At 37.6% G+C, this 15,491-nt stretch overlaps 1 protein-coding gene across 1 annotated transcript; it reads right to left on the minus strand.

Moving 5' to 3' along the window:
• Positions 1–1,415: 1,415 nt before the first annotated feature.
• LOC145768424 (serine/threonine-protein kinase Nek7-like) lies at positions 1,416–10,606 on the minus strand. The gene is made up of 7 exons (XM_082579914.1): positions 10,396–10,606; positions 8,542–8,604; positions 7,929–8,039; positions 4,887–4,981; positions 4,231–4,352; positions 3,659–3,867; positions 1,416–3,447 (listed from the first exon to the last, which is right to left on the minus strand). Exons 1-7 carry the CDS (start codon positions 10,561–10,563, stop codon positions 3,331–3,333), a joined length of 885 nt encoding a protein of 294 aa, XP_082436040.1. The 5' UTR covers positions 10,564–10,606; the 3' UTR covers positions 1,416–3,330.
• Positions 10,607–15,491: the final 4,885 nt, after the last annotated feature.

Here is a 15,491-nt window from a genome sequence, read left to right on the forward strand (position 1 = left end):
TCAACATGTAGAGATCCAGTGTTGATTCTAATTGTTTCCTGCATATTTTTTATATATTTGCTTTATTGAAGCCCTCGTGTTTAAAAGCAGAAATTGGCTAAAATCGTAATTGCTAATTAATTCTAACTTTGTAAACTTTAATTAGACTATGCTATAGGCTACGTGGATACCTCTCTTTGGACAGTCCTTTTCATGATATGCTCTGATAAACTAATTTATAAATCTGTCTTCGATTTCTGATTCGGACGTTGCTATCTAACTATAGGAAGCCCAGTTTGAAAATGTTAAAAAAAAACGCCTTCGAGCGGTGAACTGATGTTCTTTGTAATCTGGATCACAGACAGATGCGCCACTGAAACTCAATCCAAAAAAATTCGAGTTCAGAGGTAATGAAAGTAACTTATCTTTGTGGTTGAAGGGAAGGTGAAAGGGAATCAAGGCTTCCTCAAATAATGCTCTTCTGGAAACTGGTGGCTGGAAAAAGACAGCTTGGAAGACGAAAACTCTGATATCAAAATCAATTAAAAATCCCCATAAACGAAGCTACTATTGATCTGTCATCGTAGTAACAACTTGCCAGTGATAAGTTATTCTGGAGGAAGAAAACTAGGGATGGCAAAAAGGTTTCGAAACCAAAAGGCTATGAAAGAAAAAGACAAATAATACACGTTCCATGCGATGTTTCGAATCGTTATCCTCGGACTGACAAAGCCTCTGATAAGTTATTCCTGGTTTCGCGTTGTAAAAAGTTTAAACCACTGACGCAGGGCCGGTTAAATAGTGAAATCCCATAGTTGTTGCCGAGAAAATATTCTATTCACAGTTTGTTTGTTTTATTATCTTTATCCTGCATTGCGGGAAAGCGGACTTGACCGCTATGCATCGGTGTACGCCTTCCGACGTACACCTGACCCACGCTGCAGCCGACTGTAATGTCTGTTTCCTGTTGTCTACTCTACTTATGACTTAAATTTGGTACTACCCATTACTCGAAATCGATCACTGGGTAGAGGCAATTATCGTAAAGTTTCTTGCCCAGAGAAACAACAGCAAGTGCGGGTGGCTGGAGTCGAACATGCAGGCTCTCGACTGCGAGCCCAACGCGCTAACCACTCGGCCACTGCTGGCGATAACAGTATTACCATTAGCCACTGACTGGGCCTCCAAAGCCACCCATGTTGAAGACAAAACTAATTCACGCACACGAGCAAGAGCCGACAACGACACTTCACTGTTAGCCTATGCTGTACTTGTTTACAGAAAATAATCAGCTGTGCTTTCAAAGTAGGCTACAAATTGAAATGGTGTCTGGTTCGTTGACAAAAGATTGTAGTTGATTGGCTCAAGTCTGCAATTAAAAACCCGACTGGGCTGTGATTTATTGGTAAATTTTACTGAAACAAAGGTAGTTTGTGACAAGTGCGAAACAATTTATTTGCAAGTTGAATCGCGCAATTTAATCCAAACCGTCATCAACTTGAGTTTGAATATCAAGCTTGAGAAGGTTTTGAAAACGCACCACTGACAATAATAGGTTCCCATACAATCTAAATTATTTACATGTATACGTGAACGTAACGAACATTGAATTAGTATAAAAACAAGTCAGCACCATCCACAATGACAGGCAAATCCAGAAGAAGATGTATGTTCTTAGGTAACCGACCTAAGGTAACCGACCCAAAACTGGGATAAACAGACATATCCTTCAAGTAAGTAAATCGATACGTAGTCATCAAATGTGCAGTGTACATCATTCTAGACTAGACGTAGAAATCTACACACTATCGATGTCGTTTTAAGCAACTGTCGTTGCATTTAAAAAACATTCAACCCCTTCTTAAGTGAAAATGTATCCTTGTACATTATGGTCTAAAAACAGAAAGATATGAATTGCGTGGGAAAAAATCATTTCATTTGAAGAAAACAAAAAATATAAGAACAGAGAAATGAAATATAGGCGTAAAGGATACTTTACAAAAAAACTTTGAAAGTGTGTTGAAAAAGAACTATGGAAAATTAATAAGATTTTCTGGATTCGTTTTTGTAGGTCCCTCTAAGTCTTTTTAAATTCATGCAACGCATGCAAATATTCAAATAATTTATGGAAAAAGCACTGGCTTTATCATCTAGGACTTCTCCTTCAAAGACAGAACTCGTGCGGATTACATCGGTGTAATTAGCTAGTAAAGCGTATCCAAGCGCTATTGAAAGTAAAAAAAGCATATGAGCGTTACAAAATAAAATCTATATGTCGTAAAAATCACAATAAATTGAATGTGCTGTGTAGTCTAATCGACCACTGGCATCGTCTCGATTACGTTATACTAACAGAAACAATCATTTAAATTGGTTCAGTTGCTATAACATCCATTCAATGCGTTACCGGTACCTTGAAATAGGATTTACGCGGACATAAATTTCATTAAAGCACCAACAGGTATCCCAGCTAACAAGGTTTGCGCTTTTTACAAAAATTCAATGTCTGGCGACGTGAAATCAATGTAAAAGGAACAATGTTAACAAGGTCGGGGAATACTATGACAACACAATAATCTTCTAAAGAGCTAATACCCTAGAAATAGTACTAATAGCGATCAACTGTCGCACGATACAAAAATATGTGTAAAAACTGTCACAACAAAACGTATTTATAGAAAACAACATAACGTGACTAACGACACCACATTAGACAACCCAGACCGGGTCAGATAATCAATGACTTTTTAGATAAATTCAACATTTCAACGGCTGCAGAAGTTGAATCAAGGTAAAAAGTGATTGATTTGCTGGCTGGGGGATACAAAAATATTTGTCTTTCACTCGGAACAGGAGTGTGCAATAATTGATAAGGGATAAATTACTTCTATCGAGGGAGGATATGAGCACAAGCAAGATGAATGCACAGATTCTGTCACGAAAAAAGCTGATAGGGTAAACTTATCTTCGGAACAACAGAGATTTAACGAAAGTAAAAACATTGCGAATTAGTCCAGGATATGGGAAATATCCTGGACTAGTATTGTCGAACAATAAAAGAAAATTGATAATGGCCAGATAACGTATAGCCGAAAGCGTTCTCAGTGCTTTTTTCTTTTGTAACATGATCTATGGAAGGGGGATTGCTTAGTATCGTCTATACTGAAAAGCTCTTTATAGCACTGAGCCTGCTACTTTCACTTCAATAAAAACATATAGTAACGATAATACTTGCTTTAAAAAAGTGATTAGTATTCCTGTTAGTTAGAAAAAGCTAAACAAGCATGACGAGAGCTGAGTGGAAAAAAAGACAGTTTAGAAGTTGAAGAAAGTGTTGCCGAGTTGTCAAGATCAATGGGCTTGTGTCTTGGTGGCTTCGTACATCTGGTTAGCGACGTGAAGTATGTACTGAATGTCAGGCCGTTTTTCAGGGTCGGGGTTGATGCACATAGCCACTAGGCTGCGAAGCTGAGAAAAAATGGTTCAGTTACAGTTTGAAGAGAAATAAAACAAACTGCTTGACCAAGGTTTTTTGTTTATTTGGCGTTGTTCGTGTAAACATACTTTCTCATATATTCTAAGGTGGCAGTAGATCTGTTCTTGTCTACTGCACTTCTGTTCTGATTATGGGTTTGTATAGCGTGTGTAACACAAACTATACACAAGTGAAAAAACTCACCTCTTGCGAGTAAATATCTGCTGGCAGTGGTGGGTACTCGCAACTTTCAATCTTCTTGCAGAGTGCGTACAGGTTCATTTTGTCTCCGTAGAAAGGCGATTGAAGGGCAGCCATCTCATAGAGCAAGCAACCCAGAGACCAAATATCAGAGCGAAAATTGTAACCATTCTCATGGATCCGTTCCGGAGACATATAATAAGGAGTGCCAACTGTTAAAGATATAAAGTTACACCGATAACTTTAAAAATATCAAAATCAAATTATTTTCATATTTATTGCAAAGTACATTAGCAATCAAAATGTTTCGAATTGATATATCCTAACGTCGAGATACCGCTTCATCTTTCCAACACAAATTTTAATAGAAACGTAAATCATTTCTACTTTGATGTATCACGGTAAGCTCAGTGAGGGAGAAAATTGCGACGGTCATTTGGCCCTGCTAACTTCAAAAGCATCTAGATATATTGTAACAGCAGCGGCCAACCATTATTGAATGAGAAAAAATAGTTTTCCAGAGAACTGCAGCCAAGAAACAATAATATAAAGAAGATCTTCAAATCTGTACTCACCCAAACTTTGTGCAAAACTGGTCTTTGATGAAAAGTATCGACCCAGTCCAAGATCTCCAAGTTTAACAATTCCCTGCGCTGTGATGAACACATTGGCAGGTTTGATGTCACGATGCATGACCCTGGAAATGAAGTTAGCAACAACTTGTCATATATCTACATTCTACAGCAGAGAACAAAAAAGAGTTATTAAGTACTATAAGTAGATTGTGTTACATAAAATTTAAGATTAACCATTACATATATGAAAATTTTGTTAAAGATGGATTGATTGCTGTGCAAACGTTATGTACAATATAACCAGTAACCATGCAGTGAAAGAATCTCTCTACTTACTGTAGTGTATACAGTAACATACAATTATGAAAAAAAGTAAACAGCACAAAATAATTGCTTAAATATTTAAGAAATATATATTACTATCTGAAGCCTTTACAAATTGTTTCACCTAACGGATCATCAGAAGGTCTTATTCAAATAGAATCTTTTTGAATTCTATTTGAATAAGACCTTCTGATGATTCGTTAGGTGAAACAATTTGTAAAGGCTTCAGATAGTAATAACTATATTTGATTTAATTCGCTCTGCTTTGCCTTTTTGCTAAGCATTGAGCACTTTTTGTAGTATTAATAGTTTTCATTGTTTTTAATCCTTACCTTCTTGAATGCATATGAGCAACTGCAGATGCAAGCTGTACAAAGTACTTCCACACTGTTCTTTCAGGGATCAATCGCTTTTGCTTTTTAAAGTGCTGAAAACAGAAAATGTTTGGGGATTTAATATTGTAGTTTAGGCAAGCATAATATCTAAATATTTTAAAATTACATTTCATTCAATTTTGACAATTTGTTTTGTTATTACTCCAGTTTTGTTAAGCATCCCTAAACAATGTTCTATAATCATAATATCCAACAAGAGCTGATCCAAATGGTCTGAGCTAGGGGTGTTCAATTTCAATTATTTGAATATTCGAAATTCAATTTATTTTCGATTTCCGAATTTCGATTTCGAATATCACAACTATTCACCACACTACAAAATTTGATTTTATTGAAAGAAACGACATGAAAATTCGCTAGAAAACGCGAACAAAAGCCATGAAAATTTGCGAAAAAAGAACACAAAATAACGTCTACAGCTCCAGGCCCATGTTGGGGGTCCACGTCTTTTAGGCGCTGACAGTTAGACGCTGGTCTAATAGGCGCGCACACTGTGGCGTCTGGATATTTAGGTGCGGAGCACTGTGGCGTCCGGTCATTTAAGTGCTATTCCTAGTGAAGTCTGTAGATTGTATCAGCTTGGCAGGGAGGGGCGTAGGACAATGCTTTTCACACAAAATATTATATTGAACAGGAAAATATATTGTTTTGTTAATGCGTGTGCGTTGTTGGTCATGGCTTCAGTGAGTGAAGCTGCTTAAACCGGCAATGCTTTTTCACACAAAATGTTATTTTTTTGAACGCTTTTTCCGAAACCGGCAATGCTTTTTCACACAAAATGTTATATTGAACAGAAAAATACGTTGTTTTGTTAATGCGTGTGCGTTGTTGGTCATGGCTTCAGTGAGTGAAGCTGCTTAAACCGGCAATGCTTTTTCACACAAAACGTTATATTATAATTTTAAGCAAAAAGTTTACGTAATTTAGCCTACAGTCTTTTTGATCGAGAAATTCCGAAGTAAGGGGTTGCCTAGTCAGTTTTGATTGCCAATTCCAATGAGTGAAAGAAAAAAAATCCACTGCGTCCCCATCTTTAAGAAGTCCTCATCTGATAACTGCGCCGCCAAAATATTTTTTTTTAATTAGCCAAAAAAGGACAGGCAAAGACTATGGATCTGCCATCATTTACATTTTTTTTGCTTGAAATAGGCTACTTTTTAACCTTGGACGTAGGGATACTTCCTTGGTCATCATGGCAAAAATCCCAAGACGTGTGTATACGTTCGTGGTCGCGAAAGAGTTAACTAAAAATGAACTCAATAATGTTCGGAAGCTTGAATAATTTATTGATAAAGCTTTCACCAACGCAAACTTGGACTAACAACAAATAAAACAATAATAAATCAATAAAACAACAACATATTTTTCTGTTCAATATAACATTTTGTGTGAAAAGCATTGCCAGTTTAAGCAGCTTCACTCACGAAAGCCATGATATAATTTTCTGGCAAGCTGCCAAGCTGATACAATCTACAGACTTTACTAGGAATAGCACTTAAATGACCGGGCGCCATAGTGCTCCGCACCTAAATATCCAGACGCCACAGTGTGCGCGCCTATTAGACCAGCGCCTAAAAGACTTGCTCCCCATGTTGGTGTTTATGAACACAAGCTGATCAACATGGTCACCCGTCAGTCGGGATCTCAGCTTCGTGACGGTCAGGCCAGCTTTTGCTCCGCTGGAGCCGAGGTCGTTGGGATTCCCAAACACTTCAAGTTCATTTTCACAGCGAGCGATTCACTGCAGAGTGCAGAGGTTTTGACTCGAAAGCGACATCGAGTATGTTTTCAAGCGCATAAAGCTAAACGCACGCTATGTCTACGTAGCAAATTATGTTATTTTTGGGTGCATTCAACATCTGATGACATTGAATCGACACAAAATGGTAGATTTTTGCTATGTCCCAGGCAGCAAAATCAGTCATTTTTACATTGATTCAACATCTGCAGACATTAAATCAATGTAAAAATGACAGATTTTGTTGTCTGGTGTTGGATTGTAGCATCGCAACTCGTTCTCGTGATTATTTATCGCGAAGCTGTTGCGGTTTGCATTCAAAAAGTGTTTTCCTGCTGCCGATTGCTAGTTCATCTATTGTTTTAAGTATCAATACATCATAAAAAGTTGCCCCCACACAGAAATATGCGTGGGGGCCTGGCCCCCACGCAGGCCCGTAGCCAGCCGGGGGCCAGGGGCCTCGCCCCCCCTGAAAAAAATTTTGCCCCTTCTTGGCAAAATCTCAACATTCTCGAGCAACAGCTACAATTATACTGAATTTGCCCATTTAAATTTTTTCTCCCACCCTAAAAAAAGTTGCCCCCCCCCCCTTGCTCTGCGGTCTGGCTACGGCCCTGCCCCCACGGCCTAGGCGCGTATGAATTCGGTAAAAAATGGATAAAAATGCGACAAAGCTCAGCCTACACTTTCTGCTATTGCACAACCTAGCTATCTTCATTCTTGAGAGAAATTTGTGAAATTTGGTATTAAAAATGCCAACCTGGCATCCCTGGTGCAGGACCGGCCGTTGGACCCGCGAGAGCGTGTGATAGTCACGTGATCGACGATGCGCATGCGTCGAAGTCTTTTTTCGCTTGCAAAATGCGACAAGACAGATTTTGCGCCACTCGCGTTACTTTCAACCGCGTTCAGCCGAAAGGGCGGCTATAATTTCGAATATGTCCGATACGAAAAACGAATTTCGAATATCACCTTAATCGAAATCGAATCGAAATTGAACACCCCTAGTCTGAGCCCCACTTTGCAATGCTGAAAAAGAAGATTAGCCTGTCGATAATACATAATTTGAATGACTTAATCTTGTACGCATATTTCCAATTACACTGTTCACAGAGATTTCTAAAGTAACATATTGAAATATCAGCATTGAACCACACTTGTCATAAAATTTGATATTTACTGTGTTACGATATATAAAATATGCATTGAAGCAGAAGTAACTAAATTGTTTATACCTATACCTTTATCATTCGACTAAGATCTCCAGCATCAGCAAGTTCAAGAACAATATTTAGCTCATTTTCTTCAATAAATGAAGCCAGGTAGCATATGACGTTGTCATGGTTCAGTTGCTAATAACCATAAAAAGAATAAAAAATTAAGAATGAATGTACATTACTTTGTAATAATGTTGGTACACAGATGACATTGTGATTGCCTGTGGGTGAGATTGTGAGTTAACCGCAAAGTATAAAAATAAATTGAGGTAGAATGTGAAGATTTTGTTTCAATACACACAAAACTGCACAAACATTGCTGAATTATGAGATGAGTTTGATGGCAGTGTTTTCAGAGTTGCTGATTTAAAACTTCACACAAACGTTACATAAATATACTTTTTTGTAATAATAAATTAATCATCATAGCTACATTTTTATTTAAATGCGAAGGAAATCTGCTTTTAAAAAATTTAGATTGAGACAAAGCCAATGAATACAAACAAATTAAAAAGTTTGTTATGAATGAAAAAATAGATATGACATGACAATATAATCTGTATAATATACGGTATATAATAAATTCATCTATATTCGACTGTAAATATGATCTGATCACATCCAGGAAAAGTCAAACCTTCAAAAGATCAATTTCTTTTATACAGTCCTGTCTTGCTTTGGAGTCCATCATTTCGAATATCTGTAAACAACAGCAGTGAACATAACTTTTGCAAAAATTGAAGGACATAAAGGTAGCCATGAAAACTACAGGCAGACATTACTGTATGATGCAAAAATATATCGCGGCATAGAGTACGCTGTTACATTAACTCAGATGAAGAAACATTAAACTTTCATTGTATGTTCTTCATATTAATAGACAAACCACTTTAAATACATAAATAATTATAATATTAACTGTTTACAGATAAATCAGACAGACATGTAGATTCCAATTATCATATAAAAAAACAAAAACAGATTGAAGCATAGCATGTTCGGCTTGTGTGCACCAATCATATTTACAAATTTTGTTGCAACACACAATGAAAGAATAAAACTAAAGACTAAGGCAGAATTCATCATCTGGCAGATCTACTGCAGAAAAGCAGTCATTGCTTTGTGAAAATGACTGATAGTTATGTTCTACTACTACATTGTTTTAGCTGTGCTGAAATGCACGGTGGCCTGGTGAAGCATGGACTAAGTTAGCTGTTAGCTGCTCAACTGTCCAGAGGGTACTGGTAAGGAATCTTAAGATCAACCTCTACAAAATTAGCAAACGACTAATTCTGTTCTCTGGACTGGACTAAATTATTCACCGTTCGACGTTCATGCTATACAAAAACGGGTCTGCTACTATTCGGTGAGTCCGATTCGGTGAGTCTGATTCGGTGAGTTCCTAATTTCTAACCCCTAACCTTAACTCCTAACCCCTAACCCTAAAACGGCAATGATAATTAGGCTACGGTACCCAATAATTAAAAAAAAAAAAATTGAAAAAATCCCCCGTTAAGGGATCGGACTAACCGAATCGGACTAACCGAATCGGACTCACCGAATCGGACTCACCGAATCGGACTCACCGAATCGGACTCACCGAAACGAGCCATTCCGTACAAAAACAGCCAAAATGATCGGATTTGGATTAAATCTAAAAATTCAGCGCCTGTTGAATGTCAAACTTCCTTCAAGAGGCAAAAACCAGCCTTGGTAATGGTGTGGACAGAGGTTAAGACTCAAATCTCTTTTGATTTTCATCAAGACTGGTGTTGAAATCAACCAACATGTTTATCTGAAGATGTTTCTTGGGTGAGAAAAGTCATTGGAAATGAAGAAATTACACTTCAGCAAGATGGATCAACCTCTCACACACAGCCAGGTTAGTCCAGGACTGATGCAAAGACAATACGAAGTCAATTTGGCCCAGGGAACAATGGCCTCCCTCTTCTCCTGATTTAAATCCAATAGACTTTGGGATATGGTCTATGGAGCAGAAGTCCTGAATTGTATCCCACTCGAGTGTTCAAGTCTGGAGCAAAACGTGGCCAAACAATGGGCAGAGTTTACGCTAAAACTGTGCATGCCATGTTTGATGAGGTGATCCCTCATCTCCGCCAGGTTATTAAGGAAAAAAGTGGACATGTTAAATAATTCTTGGATGGAATTATAAAGACATTACATTTATTTTTTGTTTGTCCAAACTTTGCTGAGCCATCCTGTAAACTTGATTAACTGTTTTGACACTTTAGTTTACTGCATTTTTTTTCCTTTTATTGTTGCTGAACTCTAACATTCAGGGTGCATATACAATGTACATCATTAAGTTTTACAAAAAGATAAACTTAAGCAAATGATACAATGATCATTGATCAAGTAATATGCAATGGCCATTGTCTCAAGAGGCTATGATATAATAATGAGGCACTCCCTAAAAAGCAACCAAAAAAACCAAATATATTTCCTTAGGAAATGTACCGTAACTAAATACCTTTACTTTCTTTAATGCAACCAGTTTATTATCCAGCAGGCATATGGCTCGATAAACTTCACTGAATTGGCCTTTTCCTATTTTTCGTTCAATTCGATAGTTACACAGAGCGTTATAACCCAGCTCAGGTTTTAGCTCAAGTTTAACATTACACTTTTCTTCTGCCATGTTGTAAAAGTCAATTTTTATGATCACCAGAACTCACTATCACCAGTACTGCAAAAAAATATTTTCAATAAATATAAGCTATATGAAACCACTACTAAATCTACAGTTCAGACAAACACCAAAATAGCAAATTTATCGTAGTTGCTTTGTATAGCCTAGGCTACCCAACTGGATAACACAAATTTACATTTCAAAGCTTATTTCTCCAATGTTATGCAGCTTTTTAAAGTGTCGCCTTTTGGATGACCTTTCTGATAGTTTTGAAGAAGATATAAGTTAGTGATCTGTTCAATTTGCAAGTTTCATAAAAATAAAAATTACATCCAACCAGTAAGAATTTCACAAAATACGGTACATTTCCAAAACTAAGCAAAATATTTTTGTTGAGAAGCTTGTTATCATTACTTTCACGAGAGGACGCTAAAAGTCCGATTTATAAAAAGGTGCAAATCTGAAAATAAGAAGTCTACCTTTCTCAATTCAATTCAAATATAATAACTGAAATAAATGATTTTCAGTTATTATTTTTGAATTTTTTCGTAAATTGTTAATCTTTCATTTCCTCGAAAAGAAACACCCCAAACTTTTCAGTATTCAGAGATTTTCATTGTCAGAAAATATAAATAAAAAAGTGGAACCAAACCAGCAAAAAGAAATAGTAATCTTTGACTGACCTTGCCAGTTCCACTGTAAAAATTATGCTGCACCTGTGGCAAAAACTCACATTTTGCTGCTTAGTGCGTATGTCTGCGCCATGCTTGTCGTTTCGACCCTTCCCCGAGTATGGATCTACGTCTCGGCAAGATACTCAATGGGAGCAGCAGCTGCTTTGTTGTTTTCTATTATTTGTATCTGCAATCGCAGGATACTAGGCCTATATGTTGTTCCATGGAAGTGAAATGAAACGTAATTAATATTATCACATCAGTTTTCTAAATTAACCGCAACCCACACAGACGCAAGACAGAAAGAAAAGTGAAACAACAAAGATAAGAGTTAAACTGACTGGTAAAGCGGTGGTCGAATAAATTTGTGGCTAGAATACGGTGCGATACTGATGAGCCCAGCCTCATGGGCGAAACACGTGTCTATCGCTGTCAATTCTTGCTACAAATCGGCTGCCGAGAAACATAATGATAAAACTGTGAAAAAAAACATTTTCAACAGCTTTGATTGGAAACATGGCAATGTAACAAACAAATCAGTCAGCCGTGAAAGCAGTAAAAGGACAACAACAGTGGACTCTCAAATTTTAGATTTCAGATTAGACCAGTTGTCAGTTGTTCTTGCACTATGTCTATCGAAGCAATTGAAAAATCTATAGCTTAGTCAGGGAATAATTGTCGAGTATGAACATCATCATCATAATCCATCGTCGGTTTGTTCCCCACTAGTGGGGGTGGCCGATTGGAACGAAAATACAATGAACGAAAATACAAAGATTTTAGCTAAGTGAAATTCACCTTTCCAGACTGCTGCTGTAAGGTAATAATACTAGTAGGCCTACTGTGTTTTTGTGTCATGTAATAATTTTCGTTTTGGTAGTTGGAAATTAATAATAACAATATTTATATAGCGCCACATCCACAGTCAAACTATGCTCCTAGGCGCTGTCCATGACAATGGTGATAATACTTCGGTCACAAGCACGTTTTAACGTTTGCGTTTTGTCGCTTCTACCTTTTTCTCGACCTTTGCTATGTTGACGTGTATTGTTTTTAATGTGATGGTCAGAAATAAAAAAGGCAGTGGCTATTTGACCGGCTCCGGTCTTTGAATCTGAAACACTATTTGACCGGTCATGACGTCACTACATAAGCGCTTTTTTCTTTTTCTCTTTCAAAGCAACAGACGAGAAGCGCCGATATAAGTTCTAACTTCAACATGTATTCTTCAACTCAGTCCGTGGCGCGTAGTGTTCGTCTCCGGCTGCCAATCTAGAGGGGATGAGTTCGATACTATCCGGAGGCATTCTTTTTTTTTATCTAAATTTTGACCCGAAGCGCATTTTTGTGGTCAATTTTTAATTTGAGTAGCCTACAGCCCATTTTTTATGTTTTTTCAAATGTGAGTAATAATGTTAGAGTTTTATTAAGGAAGTGGCTACGTTTACGGCGCCGTAAATACAGCCGTTCCATGCCTTTTTTTTAATCTTTACGTCGCTTTTACTGCGCATGCGCGCTGGTGCGTGTTTTTTCTTTTTTCACCTTCTCTTTGAAAGAAAAAGTGAATATATAACTTCTAAATTCAAGAGCCTTTGCCAAGTGAGTCAGTGGCGCGTGCGATTTTTGTCTGATACGTACTCCCAAGGATGTGAGTTCGATACCACCAGGAGGTGATTCTTTTTTTAAACTAAATTCTAACCCGAAGTGACTCAATCGTTAGGCTACACATTTTTGTGGCCGTTCAGTTTAGTTTGTTTTTAGTTCTGACCATCACAACGAAAAAACAGTACATGATAAACACAGCAGAGGTCTAGAAAAAGGTAGAAGCGACAAAGAACGGACGTTATAGGCTAGCGTGCATGATACCGAAACAGGACAATGCCAGTAGCGTAGCTAGGAATTTTGAAAGGGGGGGATTTTGACCACCCAGCGTCGGGGGTCTTGGGAGGCCTCCTCCAGAAAATTTTGAAAAATTACTTTAAATTTGGTGCATTCTGAGAGCATTTTTAACAAAAATGTGGGTATGAATATTCCTGTAAAATGGTGCTGTCCGGTAGCATAGCAAAAGAATAAGATCATGTTTTCTTCGGCATTTTTCGGAAATAAAGCTAAGTCTCCATGTTTTCTTGTTGCTAATTCCTGGCTGAGATGTTTGAATGTTTGGTATTGGCAAAACTCGCTCTTTTAATGCAGTTTTGTATAAAATTAGGCAATTTTTTTTTAGACTGAAAGCATCATTCTCACTATCGTGACGTCACACGCGTGCCAAAGGGGGGGTTGTAACCCCCAAAACCCCCCCTTGGCTACGCCACTGGGACAATCAGTTTAAATATGGCACGGCCGTAACACCTTAATAAAAATTTTATAAATTTAGAACAAAGAGGAAAAAAAGCTAGGGATTTTTTCTAAATTCATAAAATTTTTGGGTGTTACGACCGTTCCATATTTTAAACTGATTGTCTTGCTTTGCTATCATGCACGCTATAACCAGTGGCGTAGCCAGAAAAAAAAATTGGGGGGGGGCCAAATATTTAATGAATTGAAGAGAACGACAACGAATTACTGCGGGACCATCTAACGACACTCGCACGAGAGTCTCCAATGTGGCTGATTTTAAAGAAGTTCGCCACTCCCTAGAATTCTTTTTAGCAACGAAAAACAACGCTCGACATGATTGTGTTGACGATGACGGCGAGGTAATAAAATAAGTATTTCAATGATGTGAAGGACATTACTAAAAGAAGCATTTTTTGCATTTTTTTAAATTTTAGCCGCAGTTTTTGCCCGTTCGTGTGTAACAGCTACCTTTAATAAGTTAATAGCTGTTATCTGCTAACTTAATAAATTTCATACAAATATTACCCTGAAAGTGTTTCCAGAAAGCACTATAATCCATTATTTGAGTGTAATTTTGCAAAATTTTTCCGGAAGAGCATGCCCCCGGACCCCCCTAGAGCGTACCTTCGGCACGCTCTAACCCCCCAACAGCTTTATTGCTTCCCTTGCTTAAGCCACCAGGATACGCCATTGCACAGGTGGCGATGTCTTAAATCAAACACTTTGTCGTTCTTTTCAATTCATTAAATATTTGGCCCCCCCCCCCCAAATTTTTTTTCTGGCTATACCTACCGTAGGCCTACGCCACTGGTTATAGCATGCATGATAGCAAAGCAGGATAATCAGTTTAAAATATGGCACGGTCGTAACACCTAAAATTTTTATGAATTTAGAAAAAGTCGCTAGCCTTTTTTTCCTTTTCGTTCTAAATTTATAAAAATTTTATTAAGGTGTTACGGCCGTGCCATATTTTAAACTGATTGTCCTGTTTCGGTATCATGCACACTAGCCTATAACGTCCGCTTTTTGTCGCTTCTACCTTTTTCTAGACCTCTGCTGTGTTAATCATATACTGTTTTTTCGTTGTGATGGTCAGAACTAAAAACAAACTAAACTGAACGGCCACAAAAATGCGTAGCCTCACGAATCACCTCCTGGTGGTATCGAACTCATATCCTTGGGAGTAAGAGTCAGACAAAAATCGCACGCGCCACTGACTCACTTGGCAAAGGCTCTTGAATTTAGAAGTTATATATTCACTTTTTCTTTCAAAGAGAAGGTGAAAAAAGAAAAAACACGCACCAGCGCGCATGCGCAGTAAAAGCGACGTAAAGATTAGAAAAAAGGCATGGAACGGCTGTATTTACGGCGCCGTAAACGTAGCCACTTCCTTTTATTAATTTGCTGAAATTTGATAATTTCTCTTGGTAATTTTCCGATCGTCATAAGTGAACGTGTGTTGCCGAACGACCCTACATTTTTCTCTCAAGTAAAGAAATGATAATGGTAAAACCATTTTTTAAAGAAGTATTGTATATAACTAACTTGAGAACTATACTTGAGAACTATTAACTAACTTGGACTGTAGGCTACTCAAATTAAAAATTGACCACATAAATGCGCTTCGGGTCAAAATTTAGATAAAAAAAAAAAATGAAAAAAAAGAATGCTTCCGGATAGTATCGAACTCATTCCCTCTAGATTGGCAGCCGGAGACGAACACTACGCGCCACGGACTGAGTTGAAGAATACGTGTTGAATTTAGAACTTATGTCGGCGCTTCTCGTCTTTTGCTTTGAAAGAGAAAAAGAAAAAAGTGCTTATGCAATGACGTCATGACCGGTCAAATAGTGTTTCAGATTCAAAGACCGGAGCCGGTCAAATAGCCACTGCCAATAAAAAACAACTGAACTGATACTTTCAGTC

This window comes from Aplidium turbinatum, chromosome 4 (genome assembly GCF_918807975.1).
Source record: "Aplidium turbinatum chromosome 4, kaAplTurb1.1, whole genome shotgun sequence".
Classification (NCBI taxonomy): domain Eukaryota; kingdom Metazoa; phylum Chordata; class Ascidiacea; order Aplousobranchia; family Polyclinidae; genus Aplidium; species Aplidium turbinatum.